This window comes from Schistocerca cancellata, chromosome 5 (assembly GCF_023864275.1).
Source record: "Schistocerca cancellata isolate TAMUIC-IGC-003103 chromosome 5, iqSchCanc2.1, whole genome shotgun sequence".
Taxonomy (NCBI): Eukaryota; Metazoa; Arthropoda; class Insecta; order Orthoptera; family Acrididae; genus Schistocerca; species Schistocerca cancellata.
Genome location: NC_064630.1, coordinates 259,832,674 through 259,854,518, shown reverse-complemented (window position 1 = coordinate 259,854,518; position 21,845 = coordinate 259,832,674). Strand labels below are relative to the sequence as shown.

The 21,845-nt window shown below is 43.4% G+C and overlaps 1 protein-coding gene across 1 annotated transcript in view; it reads right to left on the bottom strand.

Moving 5' to 3' along the window:
• The window catches only part of LOC126188477 (beta-3 adrenergic receptor-like), a gene marked incomplete at its 5' end in the record, with an annotated part of 177,236 nt that overhangs the window by 140,833 nt on the left and 14,558 nt on the right, over nucleotides 1-21,845 (bottom strand). The window contains one exon of the mRNA XM_049930080.1: nucleotides 9,033-9,286. Coding sequence (XP_049786037.1) covers nucleotides 9,033-9,286 — 254 coding nt within the window. The remainder of the gene's footprint in view (nucleotides 1-9,032; nucleotides 9,287-21,845) is intronic.

Sequence of the window (21,845 nt, the reverse complement as noted above, 5' to 3'; positions counted from 1 at the left end):
ATTCGTGCCATTAGTTTGTAGCTTGTCGATAAACGAATAGGTATTCACACAGGACCAAGGCAGGCAAAAGCTACGTGAAATCAAAAGTAAATCCATGACAGCATCTCATATAAAAGAAATAGTTTCATCGATACCTACATCTACACATATATTCGGCAAGGCACGGTAGGGTGCGTGGGGAGGGTAGGTACCACTGCTAATTGTTTCCCCTCCTCTTCCACTCGCAAGTAGAGAGCCTATATGCCTCCGTAAGAGTCCTAATGCCTCGTAGCTTATCTTCGTGGTTCTTACGCGCGGTGTATGTTGGTGGCAGTAGAGTCGTTCTGCAATGAAGTTCATATACTGGTTCTCTAGATTTTCTTAACAGCTTTCCTCGAAAAGAACTTCACCTTCCATCCAGCGATTCCGTTTGAGTTGCAGAAGCATCTCCGTAAAGCTTGTGTGTTGTTCGAACCCACCGGTAACAAAACTAGCAGCCCGCCTCTGAATTGCTTGGATGTCTCCCTTTTATTCGACCAGGTATGAATCCCAAACACTTGAGCAGTACTCAAGAGTGGGCACCACTAGCGTCCTGTGTGCGGTTTCCTTTACAGATGAACCACACTTTCTCGAAATTCTCCTAATAAACAGAGGTCGACGATTCGCCATCCCTGCCGCAATCCTCATTTGCTCGTTACTTTTCGTATGGCTTTGCAACTTAACACGCCGATATTTAAACGGCGTGACTGTGTCAAGCAGGACGCTGCGAATGCTGTATCTGAACATAATGGGTTTGTTTTTCCTACTCATCAGCATTAACTTACATTTTACTGCATTAGGACCATGTGTCACTGATCACACAACTATAAATTTTTTCTAAACTATCTTGTATCCTTCTACAGTCAGCCAACGACGACAACTGCCCGTTCACCGAAGCATGATTAGCAAATACCCGCAGATTGCTGCCCACCCTGTCCTCCAGATCATTTATGTATACAAAAACTAACAGCGGTATTATCACATTTCCCTGGGGCACTGACGATACACTTGTTTCTGATGAACTCTCACCGTCGAGGGCAACATAATGGGTCCTATTACTGACAATTCTTTGAACCACTCGCATATCTTGGAACCTATTCCATATGCTCACACCTTCATTAACGGTCTGCGGTAGATCAGGGTATCAAATGCATTCCAGAAATCTAGAGATGTGGAATCTGCCTGCTGCCCTTCAACTGTAGTTCATACTACATCATGTAAGAAAGAAGCAAGCTGAGTTTCACACGAGCGATGCTTTCTAAAACCATATTGATTGCTGGACATAAGTTCCTTGGCCTCAAGAAAATTTATTGTATTCGAACTGACAATGTTTTCGAGGACTCTGCAGCAAGCCGATGTTATGAATACTGGTCTGTAATTTTGCGGGTGTGTTCATTTGCCCTTCATATACACGGGAGTGACTTGCACTTTTTTACTGTTGGTTGGAACTTTACGCTGGGCGATAGATTTGCGATAAATGCAACCTAGGTAAGGACCCAGTGTTGTAGACTACTCTTTGTAAAACCGGACTGGGATTCCACCCAGATCTGGCGACTTATTTGTTTTCAACTCCTTCAGCTGTTTTTCTAGCCAGGAATGATTATTACTATGTCGTACACACATGTACATAACATTACTGCATGTAACACAACTGGAGAAATAATGGGAGGAAGGGTGAAAGTTGGGTTGGTATGTGTGCGGAAAAGGAAGATAAGAAAATCCGGAAATTAGATGTGCTGAGAGAGCGCAACTGTAAAGAAATTCGACAGCCATAAAGTAGAAGGAAGAAGAAGATAAATCAAGCGTAATTTGAGTTGTAAAGACAATAAATATACAATGAAGGAAACTGTGTGTGCTGCCCCATAAACAACTTGGTCATACGTTACCAACCTTAAGCATTAACGTTTCCATGCCTACGAGATTTGTAGTTAAAACTTCATCATTTTGGGAGCTTATTCGCATCGCAGTCAAAACCCAGTACTACACGTGAATGGTGTGTGTAACTAGTGGCTGTCTAACATTACAGGAATTTTACAGATGGAGATTGCAACAAAGCACGCCCAGACGAGAATGTTTCAGTCATTTAGGGTTGCGTGAGGGACATGGAAGCATCGTATCGACAAATCGAGTAGATATCTGGCTGCACTCCATTTAATGCAAATAAGAAATAATAAGATGGAGCAAGGAAGATGGGTTCTTCCAGCAGGGTTCATCACAGGAAGATGTTAGGACTGTTCAGCTGGCTTTGGCAAAAGGTCGAACGACAACAGCGGAAAGCAGGACAGCGGGTACAGAGTGTCATCGCGAACGTTTTGGGACGGTTACTTTTCACGTGGTTGAGATCGAGAGTTGCCACACGCGTTCACCCATGACACCAAAATATTAGCGGATTAATTTCATGTTTATTACTATTTTATGGATTTTCATACCTGTAAACCATACCCAGAGTATCTTTTAAATTTCGACTGCTTACGCATTTTGTTTTAAATTTATGACTACCTTGATGGGTCCATGATTCTTTGTGCCGTAGTGCTTCTTATGTAGCTTGTATATCCGTACATCTGACATTATGTACGTCTGTTTTATGGAGTATTCAGGACTATAAACAATCATATGCATAGTATTTTTCAAAATTTTGTTCGCTTATGCTGTTTGTTTTATATTTTGATTACCTCGATAGATCCATCACATTTTATGCCGTAATGTTCCTTTGATGTAACATATATTTTCATACATAGTATATTACGAACGACTACTTTTCTCGTCATTTGTTGTTCACTTCGTTATAGCCTTCTGGACAATCTGACAAACATTGCTTTAGTTGTCTTTTGCATATTAGTATGCTGACTGTGCTTTGAAATCCTCTTCCACTGAAACGTACATATCGACATTTCCGTGCCACCTCCATGGTAAACAATAGCGTCCCTTCAGCAATATTTTCAGTAGCACTACGATCTAGGAGCAGTCTACAATGTTTGACATGCATTTCTACATGCCCGTCTGAATGTCAGTACGTTGTTAATATCCAGTCATTGTCGCAGCTGTGAAGTCTGGCGCATATCGATACGTCAGAGTCGTCGCCATGAGAAGCATTGGCGCTACTTAACCACTATCTCTGCTAGCATACGATCTACGAGTTTTCTGAAAATCCCCACCTGTTATCCCCACTGGTTATCTCCTCTATATACACTTTTATCACGTACTGACGAAATGCTGTCTACAGCAGTTATTTATTTTGTGTATACCTCATTATTAATTCTCTTACGTCCTGTATGCCTGACTGGTTGTCCTTGACGTAACGCAGTATGCTTTAGGGCGAGCTTCGCGTATTTAAGTAACAACTCTGTTGCTATTCTCAGCAGTTGACGTTCGTGGGATCACGACACCTGCTCTTTTCACCGCCATCGACTTCCAACAAGGGTATAATTACTTTTCTAATTTTGGTTATGCAACATGTATTTCATACGTTACTACTATTATCAGACTACCCTATAAAACCATTCTCTGATTGTATTTCCGTATTAACGGTTTGAAGATGGTCATATTCTGCCAGAAACATGTCACCATTGCAAATAAACATTTTATTGCGGTCTAGACTCTTTTAATCAGTCTTAATGTTTTGGCTCGGTTGCCAATTTCCACCATGAGAAATGTTCTCAAAAATTATAGACTTGCACGATGTAGAGGCATAATACACTGGGACATTGAATGGCATTCTGTAGTATTCAGCGGCGAGATCTGCTTCCACTTGTCGCTATCATATAGTCCTGACTGCGCCTGTAGAGTATCTGCCGAAATAAAAGAGCAGCAATTCTAGATCTCCACGTCTCTCCAACTACTGGAAAGCGGTGTGAGGAGCTATTGGATATGGCAACAGGTCTGATTTGGTAATTGCTGATCAAAGGTTGGACGCTCGTCGGTAAGTAGCAAAAATGGTAGGCCCTCTTGTCATACACTTCATGACCAGTTACCAAATGGTACATTTGAGCAAGACAATGCAGGGCCGCACATTGCGCACCACAGAAGTCTTGAAGGTATGGACCACTGACTGGCATAGGTGTGCTCTGATTTTTTCACCTTAGGGCGTGTCTCGGATCGATGGAAGACTAATACCTTCATTCTAACCTACAACCAATGATCATAATAATATGACACAGCACATGTTTCACTCATGGCAAGACAATCGTCAAAATGACATTCAGAGGCTGCTTGCTTCCTTTCCACAGAAAATACAAGATTTTATTCGTGCCCGTGGGAGTCACATACCATACTAACGATGATGGGCATCACTTCGAAATGGAATGAAAGCGTAATAATTTAATACACACTACGTGGTGAATAGCTTACAGACACTGATTAACATCGGACAGGTGCTTCATCGTGTATCTCATTCCATTCCGTAATTGGCGATAATGACTTCCATCATCTTGCGGCACTTTGAAGAATTCTATCTGCAATTCAGGGAACTCTTTCGTCATATGCTTCTCCGGAACTAGTACCGCTGAAAGTAATTGAAAATGCAGCAGATTTTAGGGAATTTGTGTTTGGAGAGTACTGGAAGTATCATCAGGAGCCATTCGTCATATTATAAGTTATTTACGGGGTAGGGGACCGCCGCTTTTCTTCCTCGTAGAATCTGGCATTCTGAGAATACGATTGCATAACTATTGTTCGTCAGTTATAGAAAACACCCTCTGCTTGTTTCATAAGGCACGGCATCTACTGGACGAATAAGTAAGTAATCTTCCTGATTTCTCGTTACGTCTTGAATTATTTTGCTGCCTAAGTAGCGGAATCACTTAACTGCGTCTACTCCGTGATCCGCAACTATGATGTTAAGTTTCTCTCCCCGATGTTATTCAGTCTGTAGATTGAGCATGCAGTAATGGAAACAAAAGAAAATTCGGAGTAGGAAGTAAAATCCACGGACAAGAAATAAAAACTTTGAGGCTCGCCGATGACATTGTAATTCTGTCAGAGACAGAAAATGACCTGGAAGAGCAGCTGAACGGAATGGACCGTGTCTTGAAAGGAGGATATAAGATGAACATCAACAAAAGCAAAACGAGGATAATGGAATGTAGTCGAATGAAATCGGGTGATGCTGAGGGTATTAGATTAGGAAATGAGACGCTTAAAGTAGTAAAAGAGTTTTGCTATCTGGGGAGCAAAATAACTGAAGATGGTCCAAGTAGAGAGGATATAAAATGTAGACTGGCAATGGCAAGGAAAGCATTTCTAAAGAAGAGAAATTTGTTAACATCGAGTATAGATTTAAGTGTCAGGAAGTCGTTTCTGAAAGTATTTGTATGGAGTGTGGCCATGTATGGAAGTGAAACGTGGACGATAAATAGTTTGGACAAGAAGAGAACAGAATCTTTCGAAATGTGGTGCTACAGAAGAATGCTGAAGATTAGATGGGTAGATCACGTAACTAATGAGGAGGTACTGAATAGAATTAAGGAGAAGAGAAATTTGTGGCACACCTTGACTAGAAGAAGGAGTCGGTTGGTAGGACATGTTCTGAGGCATCGAGGGATCACAAATTTAGCATTGGAGGGCAGCGTGGAGGATAAAAATCGTAGAGGGAGACCAAGAAAGGAATACACTAAGCAGATTCAAAAGGATGTAGGTTGCAGTAGGTACTGGGAGATGAAGAAGCTTGCACAGGATAGAGTAGCATGGAGAGCTGCATCAAACCAGTCTCTGGGCTGAAGACCACAATAAGAACAATTTGATCAGTTGACTGCTTGGTGGTCATGGTGACAGTCTCTCCAGCCTTTGAGCTTCTGGTATGGCCGGCATACGGGTACCTGGAGAGAGGCACGCAACTGCCAGTGTGGTCGATGTGGGTGCGGGTCTTCAGTCCTCTCCTGACCAGCGTGGCTATGGCTCCCTGGCAGTCGGGAGACGGCATGCGGTTCGTGATCATGAATGTGTGAGATGAGAAAACATTTTTCGCCAGATATTTTCAGTGTAAGAAGGGAACGTTGTGATAGAGGAGAGTGCATGTGTTCTCAAACATCGTTTCTTACAAGACCCTGAATTTATTTAGTGTTAAGATCTGTTTTTGGTATAAATTTAATTACTTAATTTGCAAAATGTTTTGGTGAGGTTTTCAAACATTGAAAATATTTTTTATTATCAAAAGGTGGTGGTGAGTGTTTTACGTGATTTATTTGACTCCTGTAATTTGTTACACAATTAATTTAATATTGTAGTTGAAATGGACTATTTCCCACCATTTTTGATAACACAAATGTGCCAGAATTAGCCAAAAAGTACACAGTATTCGAGGGACGAAAACCTCTATCTGCAGGTTTTGAGTCTTTGGTTCATGCACGTGTGCACACATACAGAAGAGACCACTTGTGAGAAACAGAGACAGAAAGCGAGTCTGGAATTTCACAGGCAAGGAAATTCCAGCACGTGATGCTTTGTTTGGGGACCGTTAGAACAAATGATTGTCCCTCAGGCGGGTAGACACGTCACCTTGGTCTATGGGTATGAGGCGCAGGTGTTAACAACAGGAAGTAGCCACTTGAGAGAGCTGGGGTGGTTTCCTAGGTATCAAATATCAATGTACGCTCACTTCCAGTTTGTGGTCACTGGTTTTTAGTATCGTGATCTGTAATTGCGATCTGTAATCCACACTTTATTCCATTCCTCGGTGCTTACAGTTATTAGATCGTGGGAAATGGGGTGGTGGGTGCAGACATGATCTCCAACAAAGTGGGCGAGCCCTGTCTCCTGCAAATTGATTAAATAAACAATTTACAAACTGAATAGTGTATTATAATGTCAATTTATTTGAATTTCCTGTCCTGCGATTCTTCCGAACCAACATAGGCTTAGTCATTTTGCTACCAATTTCCAGGTGGGATAGGTTAGTGTGGAAATGGGGAAAGGAAGGGCTGGGCGATTTCGTAGGAAAGAGAAAAGGGGCTCAGAACTGCGGAAAGAGTGACAAAAATAGTGTCCCTTTTCCCAGAGGGGAGGATGGAGGAGGAGGGGGAGAGGTGGGAGAGTTTCTCAGAAGGATGGATCAGCCTCAGGGAGGTCTTACACAACTTAGCAAAATAGTGGGTTGATCAGTTTAATTAACTGGCATATCAATTTGGTATCAAAAGTGCACCAGGGTTGGCTTTGTCTTTTTACTCCCTTATGGCCACAAACCCAAGAGAGGTGCTGCAGTCGATGTCGTGCTGTTGCCGAAGACACTCGCATCGGTCATCTGCTGCCATAGCCCGTTAATGCCAAATTTATCTGCACTGTTCTATTGCACACGTTCGTCATACATCCCACACTGATTTCATGCAGTTTTACTTATATGTTAGCACTGGCAACTCCACACAAACGCCGCTGCTCTTGGTCGTTAAGTAAAGATTGTCGGCCACTGCAGTGTCCATGGTGAGACGTCATGTCTGATACTGATATTCGTGGCACACACTTAACACTGTGGATCTCAGGAGATTGAATTCCCTAACGATTTCCGAAATGGACTGTACCATTACTGGCTCCAACCACCATTCCATGTTCAAAATCTGTTTATCCCCGTCGTGCTGCCATAGTCAGGTAGGAAACATTTTCTTATAAATCACATGAGTACAAATGACGGATCTGCCAATGCACTGCCCTTTTACAACTTGTGAACGTGGTAGGTCTGCTATCCGTATATGTGCATATCACTGTCCCATGACTTCTTCACCTCAGCGTATAAAAGAGGTAAATAAATTTTATAAAACAAAGGCATATAATAATAATTACAATGCAAATACTTTACATTAAAATTTTACGAAAATCAAACGAAAATGTTTTCGAAACCCCTCCTACGACGTAACGACCACCATGAAACTTGGAAGGCACGATGGAGATCATATGCAGATGGGCGGCCAAACAGTTGTGTCCAGTAGTCAAGGGGTGTATGGCTACTGCTTCACTTCTTGGTCCACGAGGCACTACTGAGTCTCTAAGGGCTTTTTCCTGATCTCCCGTGAAATTTGATACGGTCGTTTTAATTATTCTCTAAATGTGTCGTTAATTATGTGTTTGACTAAAAAATATGACATGTTAGTTTTTTTCCAACATGTTTGATTCCTGGGCCCTTTTCGGCTGGAAAATCTGCTTTTTCATTACCATGTAAACAACAGTGAAATGGTATCCATTGAACAACTTTGTCTTATTCTTACAGCATTGAATTACTATTTGGACTTCATTAACTACAAGGATTTTTTGATGTTAAGTTTTCATAACTGTCGGTATGGCTGCCATGGAATAGTAACTGCTTTCTCAAATTAATGTAAATAATTCTTTAGCTGAATTGCTGCACTTCTGATGGCTTAAACTTCAGCTTCAAAATTTGAGCGATTCTCTCTTAAGGTTTATTAGAAGGAGAAAATCTGCTACATATTCCTACGCCATCATTTCCTTATTTTTCCATTAATGAACCATATGTGTACATGTGGAGCCATTGATCTTTAGCGTGTATCAGATTTATTGTTTCTAATAGTGTAGCTCTCATTACTAATTTTTCTGTTTCACTTTGTTATAATTATCCATTACGTCCAGCTGGTATTGCCAGTGAGAAACCAGAACTGGAGAGCGTGGGAAAATAAATGTAGAGTGCCTCCGTCGGATTCAGCCAGCATTGGCACGCCGGATAACACAAAATGGTTTACAAAAGGGTTTCAAGACGCTTCTCAATACAAGTGTATCTCGGGCTAAAACACTCCTCCGTTCGGATCTCCAGGTGAGGGCAGCATTGAGACACAGACGTTGAGGGGTACCCTTCAATCACTTTGAATATAAATACTCAAAGAAACTTCCGTAATATTCTCTGAATTCAGTCAGTACCAGTTTCAGTAATTTCAACCTTATTTAACTGTGGTAAATATTATTAAACAGTTGTTAGTCAGAGTAATGATGTAACACTGATGTGTTTGTAGATGATTGAAACTGAAAAGGTGTGTGACTTTGGTGTTATAACCGCTAATGGGAATAGTTGAGGAACTTACTCTGCACAACATCCCGGACTCTGGAAGCCCTGCCCTGGTACCAATGAGAAGTAACCGAAGAAGAAGGCTGCGGGCAGCAGCCACAGGACGACTATGCTGGCGGACGTGTTGCGGGGAGTCATGATGGCCGGGTAGTGCAGCGGCCGCAGGATGCCCAGGTAGTGGTTCGTGGCCAGCGCCAGCAGGTGCGCCACCGTCGCGATGATGCCAGACAGACGCAGGGCCTCCACCGTCAGCAGCAGGCATTCGTTCACCTGCCACGCAGCCACTGAGCAGTTTAGTCGACAATTGTCTCCTTCCGTCACACGAGGATCACAAAAAAATTTATACAAAGATTGTAACAACTACAGAGGTATCTCTTTAATCAGCGTTGTGGGTAAAATCTTCTCAGGTATTGTTGAAAGGAAAGTGCGAGTATTAGTTGAGGACCAATTGGATGAAAATCAGTGTGGGTTTAGGCCTCTTAGAGGTTGTCAGGACCAGATCTTTAGCTTACGGCAAATAATGGAGAAGTGTTATGAGTGGAACAGGGAATTGTATCTATGCTTTATAGATCTAGAAAAGGCATATGACCGGGTTCCTAGGAGGAAGTTATTGTCTGTTCTACAAGATTATGGAATAGGAGGCAAACTTTTGCAAGCAATTAAAGGTCTTTACATGGATAGTCAGGCAGCAGTTAGAGTTGACGGTAAATTGAGTTCATGGTTCAGAGTAGTTTCAGGGGTAAGGCAAGGCTGCAACCTGTCTCCACTGTTGTTCATATTATTTATGGATCATATGTTGAAAACAGTAGACTGGCTGGGTGAGATTAAAATATGTGAACACAAAGTAAGCAGTCTTGCATATGCGGATGACTTAGTTGTGATGGCAGATTCGATTGAAAGTTTGCAAAGTAATATTTCAGAGCTAGATCAGAAATGTAAGGACTATGGTATGAAGATTGGCATCTCCAAAACGAAAGTAATGTCAGTGGGAAAGAAATATAAACGGATTGAGTGCCAAATAGGAGGAACAAAGTTAGAACAGGTGGACGGTTTCAAGTACTTAGGATGCATATTCTCACAGGATGGCAACATAGTGAAAGAACTGGAAGCGAGGTGTAGCAAAGCTAATGCAGTGAGCGCTCTGCTACGATCTACTCTCTTCTGCAAGAAGGAAGTCAGTACTAAGACTAAGTTATCTGTGCACAGTTCAATCTTTAGACCAACTTTGTTGTATGGGAGCGAAAGCTAGGTGGATTCAGGTTACCTAATCAACAAGGTTGAGGTTACGGATATGAAAGTAGCTAGGATGATTGCAGGTACTAGTAGATGGGAACAATGGCAGGAGGGTGTCCACAATGAGGAAATCAAAGAAAAACTGGGAATGAACTCTATAGATGTAGCAGTCAGGGCGAACAGGCTTAGATGGTGGGGTCATGTTACACGCATGGCAGAAGCAAGGTTACCCAAGAGACTCATGGATTCAGCAGTAGAGGGTAGGAGGAGTCGGGGCAGACCCAGGAGAAGGTACCTGGATTCGGTTAAGAATGATTTTGAAGTAATAGGTTTAACATCAGAAGAGGCACCAATGTTAGCACTGAACAGGGGATCATGAAGGAACTGTATAAGGGGGGCTATGCTCCAGACTGAACGCTGAAAGGCATAATCAGTCTTAAATGATGATGATGATGATGATGATGATGATGTTATTTTGTCAGACAGTGACGTTACTGGAGAACCGTGGCTATTATGCAGTACTGAATGTTGATGGAGTGTGGCACAAATCAAAGACAGTGACATGATGACAGCTAGTTCTGATACCAATGTTCCTCGCGTTTTGATGAAAGCATCAACAATGTGGCTATACATGGCTATACAAAAATTACCATATCGACAACAACATACATTGTGTAACTAAGTTAAGGGATCATCTAAATTTACAAAAAAATCTCTGTGCCTTAGTGGGCACAGTGTGCAGTTAATCCTTTCACTGCTGGGGACGTGTTAACTGGTCATGCCTCGCCGTTCCCCTGGCGCGCCTGACGTGTAAAGCGCGGCCCTTGGGTCTTTCCTGCAGCGCTATGGACGTGTTGACGCATACCGCGCCACCGGCCTTTCCACCGCTAGGGCACTGATGGGATGGCGAGGCGCGGCGACTCGAGCGCACCGAGAATTTCTCGACCTCTAGTTCTCAAGCAATTCTCGAGAAGCTCACGAGAAAGGGCTCGGCGGCGTGTGCCGCTGCGCGCCAGTTGGCTGCGACAACACACGCCGCGCCGCTCTTTTATGAATTGAATGCCGCCGCTGGACAAACACGCTTACTGCTCGCTGTGCTCGTAACTAGTATGTCTCAGGTTTCATTCGAGTAAAGTCGTTATTCAAATCAATATGGACACTCGAAAACGAACGTCATGGTGCTGGCAACGGAGATAACGTTACTTGCAACATTTGTCGTAAAAATCTCCGTAATGTATCAAAAAATACAACGGGCATGATTAGACATCTTAAACTGCACAATTTATCGAGCAATAAAACAGCGACGTCCTTGGATGCAGAGGCTCATTCTTCCAATAGTGCGAGGCAGACGAAATATCCAGGTACTTATGGTACAAAAGGTGAATTCCGTGCAAAAGTTCGGATAGTGTCCGAAGCGGTCCGCCACGCTTAAAAAAATTTGATTTTTTTAATCGTACTCCGATAACATAAAACATACCCCAAAATCAAACCTATACTATCTTAGCTTTTGCACGATACGATATGTAATTTTATTGGACTAGTTCCGAGCATAACGTATCCCCTCGCAGGAGCACTGATCTAAATCTTACGTTTCTCTTCATAGATGGAAGTAATCGGCAACAACAGCTAGATGAAGCACTAGTGGCCATGATAACAGACGACTTTCAACCGCTTTCAATCGTCGAGGACACTGGTTTTCGACGTTTTGTTTCACTGTTGGACCCACAATGCTCGATACCAAATCGAAAACAGTTGCTCCTCATGACTGAGGACGATTACCATATACAGAAAGAGCCTGTAAACTTGGCCGCGGAAGACTCTACTTGTGTTTATTTAACGAACGATATTTGGACCTCACTCAATAGTGAGGCATATATTGCTGTAACTGGTCATTCCATTAACACTAATTGGTGCCTGAAAGCTTTAGCTCTCGAGACATTCCGTTTCCCGAAAAAGCATACAGCGCTAAATATTAGTGAGGCGTTAGATAACGTGATTTCAAAATGGAACATTGAAAACAAAGTTGTAAGCATCACAACTGACAACGCCAGTAACATGACGGCAGCCGTACAGCTTATTCACAGCGGCAACATACACTCCTGGAAATTGAAATAAGAACACCGTGAATTCATTGTCCCAGGAAGGGGAAACTTTATTGACACATTCCTGGGGTCAGATACATCACATGATCACACTAACAGAACCACAGGCACATAGACACAGGCAACAGAGCATGCACAATGTCGGCACTAGTACAGTGTATATCCACCTTTCGCAGCAATGCAGGCTGCTATTCTCCCATGGAGACGATCGTAGAGATGCTGGATGTAGTCCTGTGGAACGGCTTGCCATGCCATTTCCACCTGGCGCCTCAGTTGGACCAGCGTTCGTGCTGGACGTGCAGACCGCATGAGACGACGCTTCATCCAGTCCCAAACATGCTCAATGGGGGACAGATCCGGAGATCTTGCTGGCCAGGGTAGTTGACTTACACCTTCTAGAGCACGTTGGGTGGCACGGGATACATGCGGACGTGCATTGTCCTGTTGGAACAGCAAGTTCCCTTGCCGGTCTAGGAATGGTAGAACGATGGGTTCGATGACGGTTTGGATGTACCGTGCACTATTCAGTGTCCCCTCGACGATCACCAGTGGTGTACGGCCAATGTAGGAGATCGCTCCCCACACCATGATGCCGGGTGTTGGCCCTGTGTGCCTCGGTCGTATGCAGTCCTGATTGTGGCGCTCACGTGCACGGCGCCAAACACGCATACGACCATCATTGGTACCAAGGCAGAAGCGACCCTCATCGCTGAAGACGACACGTCTCCATTCGTCCCTCCATTCACGCCTGTCGCGACACCACTGGAGGCGGGCTGCACGATGTTGGGGCGTGAGCGGAAGACGGCCTAACGGTGTGCGGGACCGTAGCCCAGCTTCATGGAGACGGTTGCGAATGGTCCTCGCCGATACCCCAGGAGCAACAGTGTCCCTAATTTGCTGGGAAGTGGCGGTGCGGTCCCCTACGGCACTGCGTAGGATCCTACGGTCTTGGCGTGCATCCGTGCGTCGCTGGGGTCCGGTCCCAGGTCGACGGGCACGTGCACCTTCCGCCGACCACTGGCGACAACATTGATGTACTGTGGAGACCTCACGCCCCACGTGTTGAGCAATTCGGCGGTACGTCCACCCGGCCTCCCGCATGCCCACTATACGCCCTCGCTCAAAGTCCGTCAGCTGCACATACGGTTCACGTCCACGCTGTCGCGGCATGCTACCAGTGTTAAAGACTGCGATGGAGCTCCGTATGCCACGGCAAACTGGCTGACACTGACGGCGGCGGTGCACAAATGCTGCGCAGCTAGAGCCATTCGACGGCCAACACCGCGGTTCCTGGTGTGTCCGCTGTGCCGTGCGTGTGATCATTGCTTGTACAGCCCTCTCGCAGTGTCCGGAGCAAGTATGGTGGGTCTGACACACCGGTGTCAATGTGTTCTTTTTTCCATTTCCAGGAGTGTAGATATGCAACATGTGCCTTGTTCAGCACACACCATCAATTTAGTTGTGAAAAAGTTCTTCGAACAGCATCAGTGAGCTCTGCATAATGCGGGAAAAGGCCAGAAAAATTGTTAGCTATTTTAAAACAAGTTGAAATGCCAATGAAAAACTCCATGAGATCCAGGATCTAATGTAAAAACCTGTTCATAAATTGATTCAGGAAACCGAAACCCGATGGAACAGTACGTTTTATATGCTACAACGGCTAGTGGAGCAAAAGGAATGCATTGCAGCCTGTTTATCAACTTTGTATTCAGGTGTAGAGAACCTCACAGCTGATGTGTGGCGAATTTTGAGCGAATGTTTATGTGTACTAGAGCCATTTGAAGTTGTAACAAGTGAAATCTCAACTGAAAACTATAGCTCTCTTTCGAAAGCTATTCCAATAATCAGACAGGTAATCATAACCGTATGCAATGGGAAGTGGGCTACCACAACAGCGCAAGAGCTACAGCAACATCTGCACAACTCACTAATAGCCCGGCTAGGATTAATAGAAACAAAGTACATGCCGTTGTCGATCCAAGATTCAAAACGTTACCATTTACGAATCCATTTCATTCAAAACATGCCGTTGCAAGCGTAATTGCAGAGTGCACAAACGTGGTAGAGACCGTACGATCACCGGCCGCGGTGGCCGTGCGGTTCTGGCGCTGCAGTCCGGAACTGCGGGACTGCTACGGTCGCAGTTTCGAATCCTGCGTCGGGCATGAGTGTTTGTGATGTCCTTAGGTTAGTTAGGTTTAAGTAGTTCTAAGTTCTAGGAGACTTATGACCTAAAATGTTGAGTCCCATAGTGCTGAGAGCCATTTGACCGTACGATCTACTCACTCGACTGCTAACGACACTAGCCACGAGTACCATTTCGTACAAAACGCCAGTAGTTCCTTATGGGCTTCTTTCGATGAAGAGGTTTCCAATAAAAATCTAATGAAAAGCGGTTGCGATAGCATAGACCTGGAGGTACAGCGATATTTGAAAGAACCGTACCTACAACGCACGGATAATCCTTTACACTACTGGAAAAAAATGAAAACTGTTACCCAGGTCTAGCTGCCGTGGCAAAAAAAAATCTTGCAATACCTGCAACTTCTGTTCCCAGTGAAAGAATATTTTCGAAAACAGGACTACTTATAAACAAACAAAGAAGCAGACTAAAAGGCCAATTGATTAATAAAATCATTATTTCTAAACAGAAATCGACGGCAGTGTAGCAATCGTATGTAAAAATGTCTTCTGCTGAACAACTTTTGTTTCCTTTCTTTATTCAGTATGTAAACGCATGTACGCAGTTTCTGTATATAAAAGGCTATAGCACTTCTCTTTTACGTTGAAGCATACATGCATACATGCAGAATGTACAAGGTAATTTATTTTGTAAGAATAAAGCTTCTGTTTTATGCCAATTCTGTGCTTTGTTTTAAACAATTCTATGATTTTTGTCGCATGAGACATATACTAATACTTCAGTACACATTAATTACGGTAGTACAGTTGATATCAATCATAGAATTTCAAAGTTTTCCGAGCACGTACGTACGACGAGTACGACCGCTGCGGCTCAGTGCTTCGTGTACTGAAGGTTTGCGCAATTTCTCAGAGAGCGCAGCACTGTCAATTTCTCGAGCGTACCCGAGAAATTCTCGAGAAATTGCCTTCGCCTCGCGCGTTTCTCGAGCGCGATCATAGCCCATCTCTACGCTAGGGACGAGTTCAGGCGCAGTGAGTCACGACTACCTGAGCGCAACAGACGTGTAAACACGCAGAGTTGTCTCTCCGCCGTGCTCTTCCAGTATCTGTCCAATGGTTTGACTATATAGTTCAAGAGTGCATATATGTTTGTTGCTGCGTTCCCTCTTTGCAGAATTCGACTTCGATTCCTGTGTTTTCGTCAGTTTCCTTGTTTTCTACGAGAGAAATGTCACGAGTTTCCACAGATAAAGAAATCCTGGATATGCTCAGTAAGAGCGACAGTGAGTGTGAATTATCTGACGTTGCTAGCAGTGATGAGTCTTCAACAGAGTCTCGAAACTGTAGTCCTCAGCCCTTTACATCAGAGGGGAGACCAAGAATTACAGTCAGCAGTTCCTCTGAATCCGAGAAATAAGAAAGTGTCAGTAAAACTGATCGGAAAAGAGCGCGCCTAAGTGACACATTTTACTGGAAAGAAACCGATATCCAACCGTTCAACCATTACTTCGATGACTCGAGTTCAGGACGCAAATGTCAATTAGATACTGACCCAAGCATTCTTTCATTTTTTTGTGATATTTCTTTCTAAAGAACTGTTGCAATTTATTGCAGACGAAACAAATCGTTTTTACGTTTACACCACAGACAATACTACAGAAACTGTGAATTTTCGACTGTCGAAGTGGAGAGAGAGTGAATTTGAGGAAACGTATTGTTTTGTTGCCATTTGCCTTCTAACGACGCAAGTTTAAATGTTGAAATTAAGTGATTATTGGTCCAGAGATACACTTTCCAACAGACCAGTTTCCAGCGAAATTATGTCCTGAGACGGTTTTTGTCTACTCCTGAGAACGTTACACTTCAGTGATAGTTCTGTGAGTGCTGGAGGCGACAGTCTATTGAAAATTAGGACGACTGTTGACAAAGCTCGTAAGACGTTTCGTAAATCATTTTTCCCACATCACAATCTATGTATAGATGTAAGTCTTGCTGTTCAAAGGACGATTATCTTTTAAGCAGTTTATTCCAACCAAGCGAAGTAGATTCGGAATAAAGACATTTGTGATGGGTGACTGTCAGAGTGGGGATGTTTTGGATTTTATTGTATATACAGGCGCAACATCAGAAATTGGGTTCCACAATTTGGGAAAAAGTGGAGACGTAGTGACAACTTTTGTGGGACCGTATTTGGAACAGGGTTATATTCTATATGTCGATGATTGGTACTCGAGCCCGGATCTGTTCCTCTAGCTTCACAACCGTGGAACAGCCGCATGTGGCATTGTTCGTAAGAATGTGCGCAACATGCCAAAACTGCAAAAGAAATTAAAACAAGGAGAAACTCAGTTCAAGTAAACTGACAAGGTCCTTGCTATCAAGTGGTGCGATAAGAGATAGGTGGGCATGGGTGGGCATGTTGACCACAAGTCACACGACACAAATGGTTGAAACAGAGACGACTGACAGAAATACTGGCGAAAAATAAAGAAACGACAATGTATTTTGGATTACAATTCGAGTATGGGTGCAGTTGGCCGTTGTGACATGTTACTGAGCTCAGTGCGATCGGTGCATAGGACTGTGAAATAGTTCAAGAAATATTTTTTTCACATTCTGAATTTGTGCACTCTAAATGCTCATGCTCTCCACCAGTCGGTAACAGGGTGAAAAATGGCACTCGGAGAGTTTCACCTTTCTCTCGTCAGAGAGACTGTAGAAAAAATATGCTACAGTACGGAAAAGAGCTGATAAGGGAAGGCGCGATGATGACGAGAATCCTCTGCGATTCACAGGGATACATTTTCCGGCTGTTATCGTGACTGAACATTTACAGGAAAGTACGCTAATGCGCAGATGCGTGATTTGCACGAAAGAGAAAGTGCGCCGAGAAACTAGATAGCAATGCAAAAATTGCAACGTTCCATTATGTGTTGCGTCCTGCTTTGAGACTTACCATAGAAAGAAGCATTATTAATCATTGGGAATTAAATTTGAGAAAATTTGTTGACACTGCTGAATGAATTACTAAAATAAAGGGAAAAATGTAAAACAAATACAAATCTGTTTTTAACTTCGCCAGTGCCGGTCCAAAGCCCGGATGGAAAAGGATGGGAAATAGATGCAACAGATGTAAAATTATTCAAACGAAGCCTGACTTCTTCATATGTAGCAGTTTACTGTCAAATGAATATCTGTACTGTGGCAAATGTAATTATGCCGAGTACATTGCGCCGGTTTAACAAAATCCATATATTAATCTGTGTACGATACATTTAAATTATTGACGCGTAACATGGACAGTTATATTCTATTATCCTTAGTAGTTCAAATATAGATCACATTCGGTCTACCTGTACAAAACAGCCGGCCGGGTTGGCCGAGCGGTTCTAGGCGCTACAGTCTGGAACCACGCGACGGCTACGGTCGCAGGTTCGAATCCTACCTCGGGCATGGATGTGTGTGGTGTCCTTAGATTAGTTAGGTTTAAGTAGCTCTAAGTTCTAAGGGACTCATGACCTCCGAACTTAAGTCCCTTAGTGCTCAGAGCCATTTGAACCATTTTTTGTACAAAACTTGTTTTCCATAACTGAGTTAAACGTCTTTGATCAAGAAGAAACAAGATGCCAATGTTAAAACTCTGTTCTCAGTGCGATTTTTCTTGCTACTTTGCTCCTGTTACTAGCCAATATTGTAAATTAAACTCATTGTTCTGTGGAGGGTGGGGGGCTTAAAATTTGCTGTTCGAATGAGAATGGCCTTGAAGCATTAACAGAAAACGGTTTTAGTACAGGAAGTATCGAATGTACCCTGCTTTCATCTTTTCATAAAAAATCAACATCTTTTGGGCTAATTTGTAGATTATTGAAAAATAGTAGGGGAATAAAAATTTTTATTTTGTGTGCTGTCAATCTATTGCACTCTAAATTTCATTTTCATCATGCGTTCACTCTACTAGATATACAAATCCGAAGTTTACATTTCGCGCTCAACTTTCATGCCAGTTGTACGAAATGGTTCAAATGGCTCTGAGCACTATGGGACTTAACATCTTAGGTCATCAGTCCCCTAGAACTTAGAACTACTTAAACTTAACTAACCTAAGGACATCACATACATCCATGCCCGAGGCAGGATTCGAACCTGCAACCGTAGCAGTCCTGCGGTTCCGGACTGAAGCGCCTAGAACCTCACGGCCACCGCGACCGGCCCAGTTGTACAGCTTGGTATGTTTTACAGAGCATAAATTTTAGCAAAAGCAGAACGAAAATACCGCATTTATGACGTTTGTACAACATATTCATATTTGCGCGTAATTCATTCAGTACTGAAAAGTGGTATGGAAATGAAACTTCTTGCCAAGTTTCACATTCGTCATAGCATTAGTTCCGGAGATGCAAGAAAGCATACTTCGAAATTTTTTTGGGTGCCTATTTTTTTGGCCGATTTACCTACAGTTTTCTAGCTCAATATGGCTCGCAAAATTCTTTTCATTATTATTCTTAAGAGAGCGCATAAAGTTGTACAAGATGGCCAAATTTTATTTCTTTACTAAAACTATTGCGCGAGATATTACGGCTCAAAGTCGCCAAAAATTCACGTTGGCACTGCGCGAGTCGTAATCAGCCGAGAAGTGTTCAGCAGAGGGCGGGTTGCGCGGCGCGGCGCGGCCCGGCCCGATCCGGCCCTGGAGGCGGCTCCGAGGGGTGGGCTGGCGGGGCACAGAGCCGGATTACGCCGCAGGCCTCGGCGCGTCAGTGCGCCAAGCAGATGGCGCGCCTCCAGCAGACAAAGGATTAAAGAGTCGTGGGCCTACGCAAAGACGTGTTGTATCTATGGTACACCAGTAACAGCTGCATTTAGTATGACTGCAGCAATCCTGCAGGACGGATTTGATGTTTCTGTTTCACGTTTTTACTTATGCATATGGGAAACCATATTCGAACCAGGATGGTACAGTGCAAACATGTCGATGAAATATCTGTTTGTGGATTACTGATTCACTAGAAGTAGTACGGATACGGTTGCTCTGGTGTTGTTTGTATTTTTGCCAGAGTTACCCATATTTTCCCCTCCCCCATCGTGCAATGTTGCTGGATCTCTCCTCACCCATATGACAAAGACCAAATGCCCTATGTCTAAATTGGTGGGAAACTCCAAAACTGGCAGTAAAATGAAAATATCCAGTACTTTCCCTTCCTCCTGGGATGTCAGTGCGTAAGTAGGTTGTCGTATGCATACAATGGTAGGTAATTGTAAAACCCTATATGAGGAAATACCTTGACAGTTGAAAATCTGACATGGCAGACCCTGGGCCTCAGCCGGTTCTCAAAGTCTAGCCCTAGAATGTCTGAAATGATGGGTGGAAATGGAATCCTGGGGGAGCCCCCTCACACATCTTAACAATTTAACCTCACCCGTTCTCCATTATGTTTAAAAAGCGCCTCTCCACCCCAGTTTCCTGTAGTTTCAAACCCAAGATCTCATATCTACCAGCATTAAAATCGTGAGAAAATTAGAAACATGCTTGTCCTAAGTTTAAAATGTCGAAAATTTCGAATATCCACTTGCACTATATACAAAATGATATGAAGCCCACTGTCTGTCAGAACTAGACCACTTTTGTCTCTAATTTTAAAGCTGTATAGCTCGCTGGTTCAGCCTATATAATTTTCGAACATTTGCCACTGTCATGTGTAGTATAATAGGAATAATCGAAGTATGCATTCGTGTCTTTATTTAAACATATTCTACATCATGATGGAGAGAGATATGCATATCTCACCTGCACCATCACTGCCACTGAATTTGCGCACGCCAGTCAACATATACTCAATGCCAGCACCTGACAACCACCCATGTGGTCAGGCAGATTCCAGCGTGGACCCAGTATCCTATTATGGCAGTTACATACTCATAACTGAGCAGAATGTGGTCCCAACAATTACCTGCATCACAAGCACATGCCTGGCATTAGTGGTACACTGCTCAGCTTTCATCACAATGTATCAGAACTAGTAGTTTGTTTGTCGCCCCATTTCGTCAGTCAGGAATGCTGGCAGTTATTAGTTACTTGTTCTACGCTATGGACATTGCAAATCATCAAAGCTGACTACATCATTTCTCACTCTTTAATGTTCTAAGTTTACAACTCTATGGCATCGTACTTAGAGTTGTATTGCCGTGCACATCTCTACCGTTACAACTACAGCCCATGCTCTGTGGTCCCTTCTCCACCTACATTCACACAATAAAATACTGTTGTAGTATCTATCTCTGGTACATGAGGGATGCAGGACATTCCATCATCGGGCTCCACTTAACTATGTGACGTTACTTTTGCGACGTGATTTTAGTATCACTTAATATTTTGTGATATTAATTCATTTTGATGCTATTTCGCGGTTATTTCATTGGATATACTGGAGTGGTGAGATTGGAAGGGAAGCCTTGTACTCGCTTCACGGGGTTATTGTGTCACTGGAAACGTATCTATGGCCTCTTTTCTTAGCGGAAGGCAGTCTGTCAATCTCATTAAGTCAAGAGCGCCTCCTTTGGCCATAAGAACAGTTTCGCAGAAGTTGGATTGCAGCAGCCTACTTCACAGCCGATGAATGTTGGGCGGGTGCCAACATCCCCTGGTGGTCACTCTATGCCTTGACCTGCCTACGGCCCCCTGAGTATAACTAACCTCAACATTTTTGCCTTTCTGCAAATACTTCAAATAGCCACACACAAGACGCCATGGGACGGTCTACCCAGTATGGGAGAATCATGCGAGCTAACATCACTGAGATGGTCGGGCTGACACGCGTTTGCCCTTCGTCGAAATGTCTTGGTTCAAACTCATCTATCGGTTGATCCACACGTGTCCCATTACACGCCCTAAATCAGACACTTGCCACCCTTTGGTCAAATTTTCAAGTTTGCGAAATACAAAGTTAATATGACATACAATAACAGTAATAAAAACATCGGGAACGAAATTAACGATCCTTAAATGATGTAGGCCACACAGTTGCGATTTGGTTAGAATAATGTTAATTCAGAAAGGAAAGTAATAGCGAAAGTGTTCGTATTTAGCGTTACTGTTACACTCGGGCGCATATCTATTTGATACAGATAGATCATTCACAATCTCAACGTGAAATACAAGTAATCTATGCAGAAAGTTAGAGTTCACACCAAGCGCGCGGCTGCTCACCGCTCAGAGACTAAGTCCCGCGATACGACACAACACGGCATTTTCTAAGTCGTTTCACTTCCTAGCTACCTAAAGACCGACCGTCGGCTTTCTCGTCTCCTCCAGCACTGTCCTTCTGCCCGTCCCCGGGCGCGTTTCCCGCGCG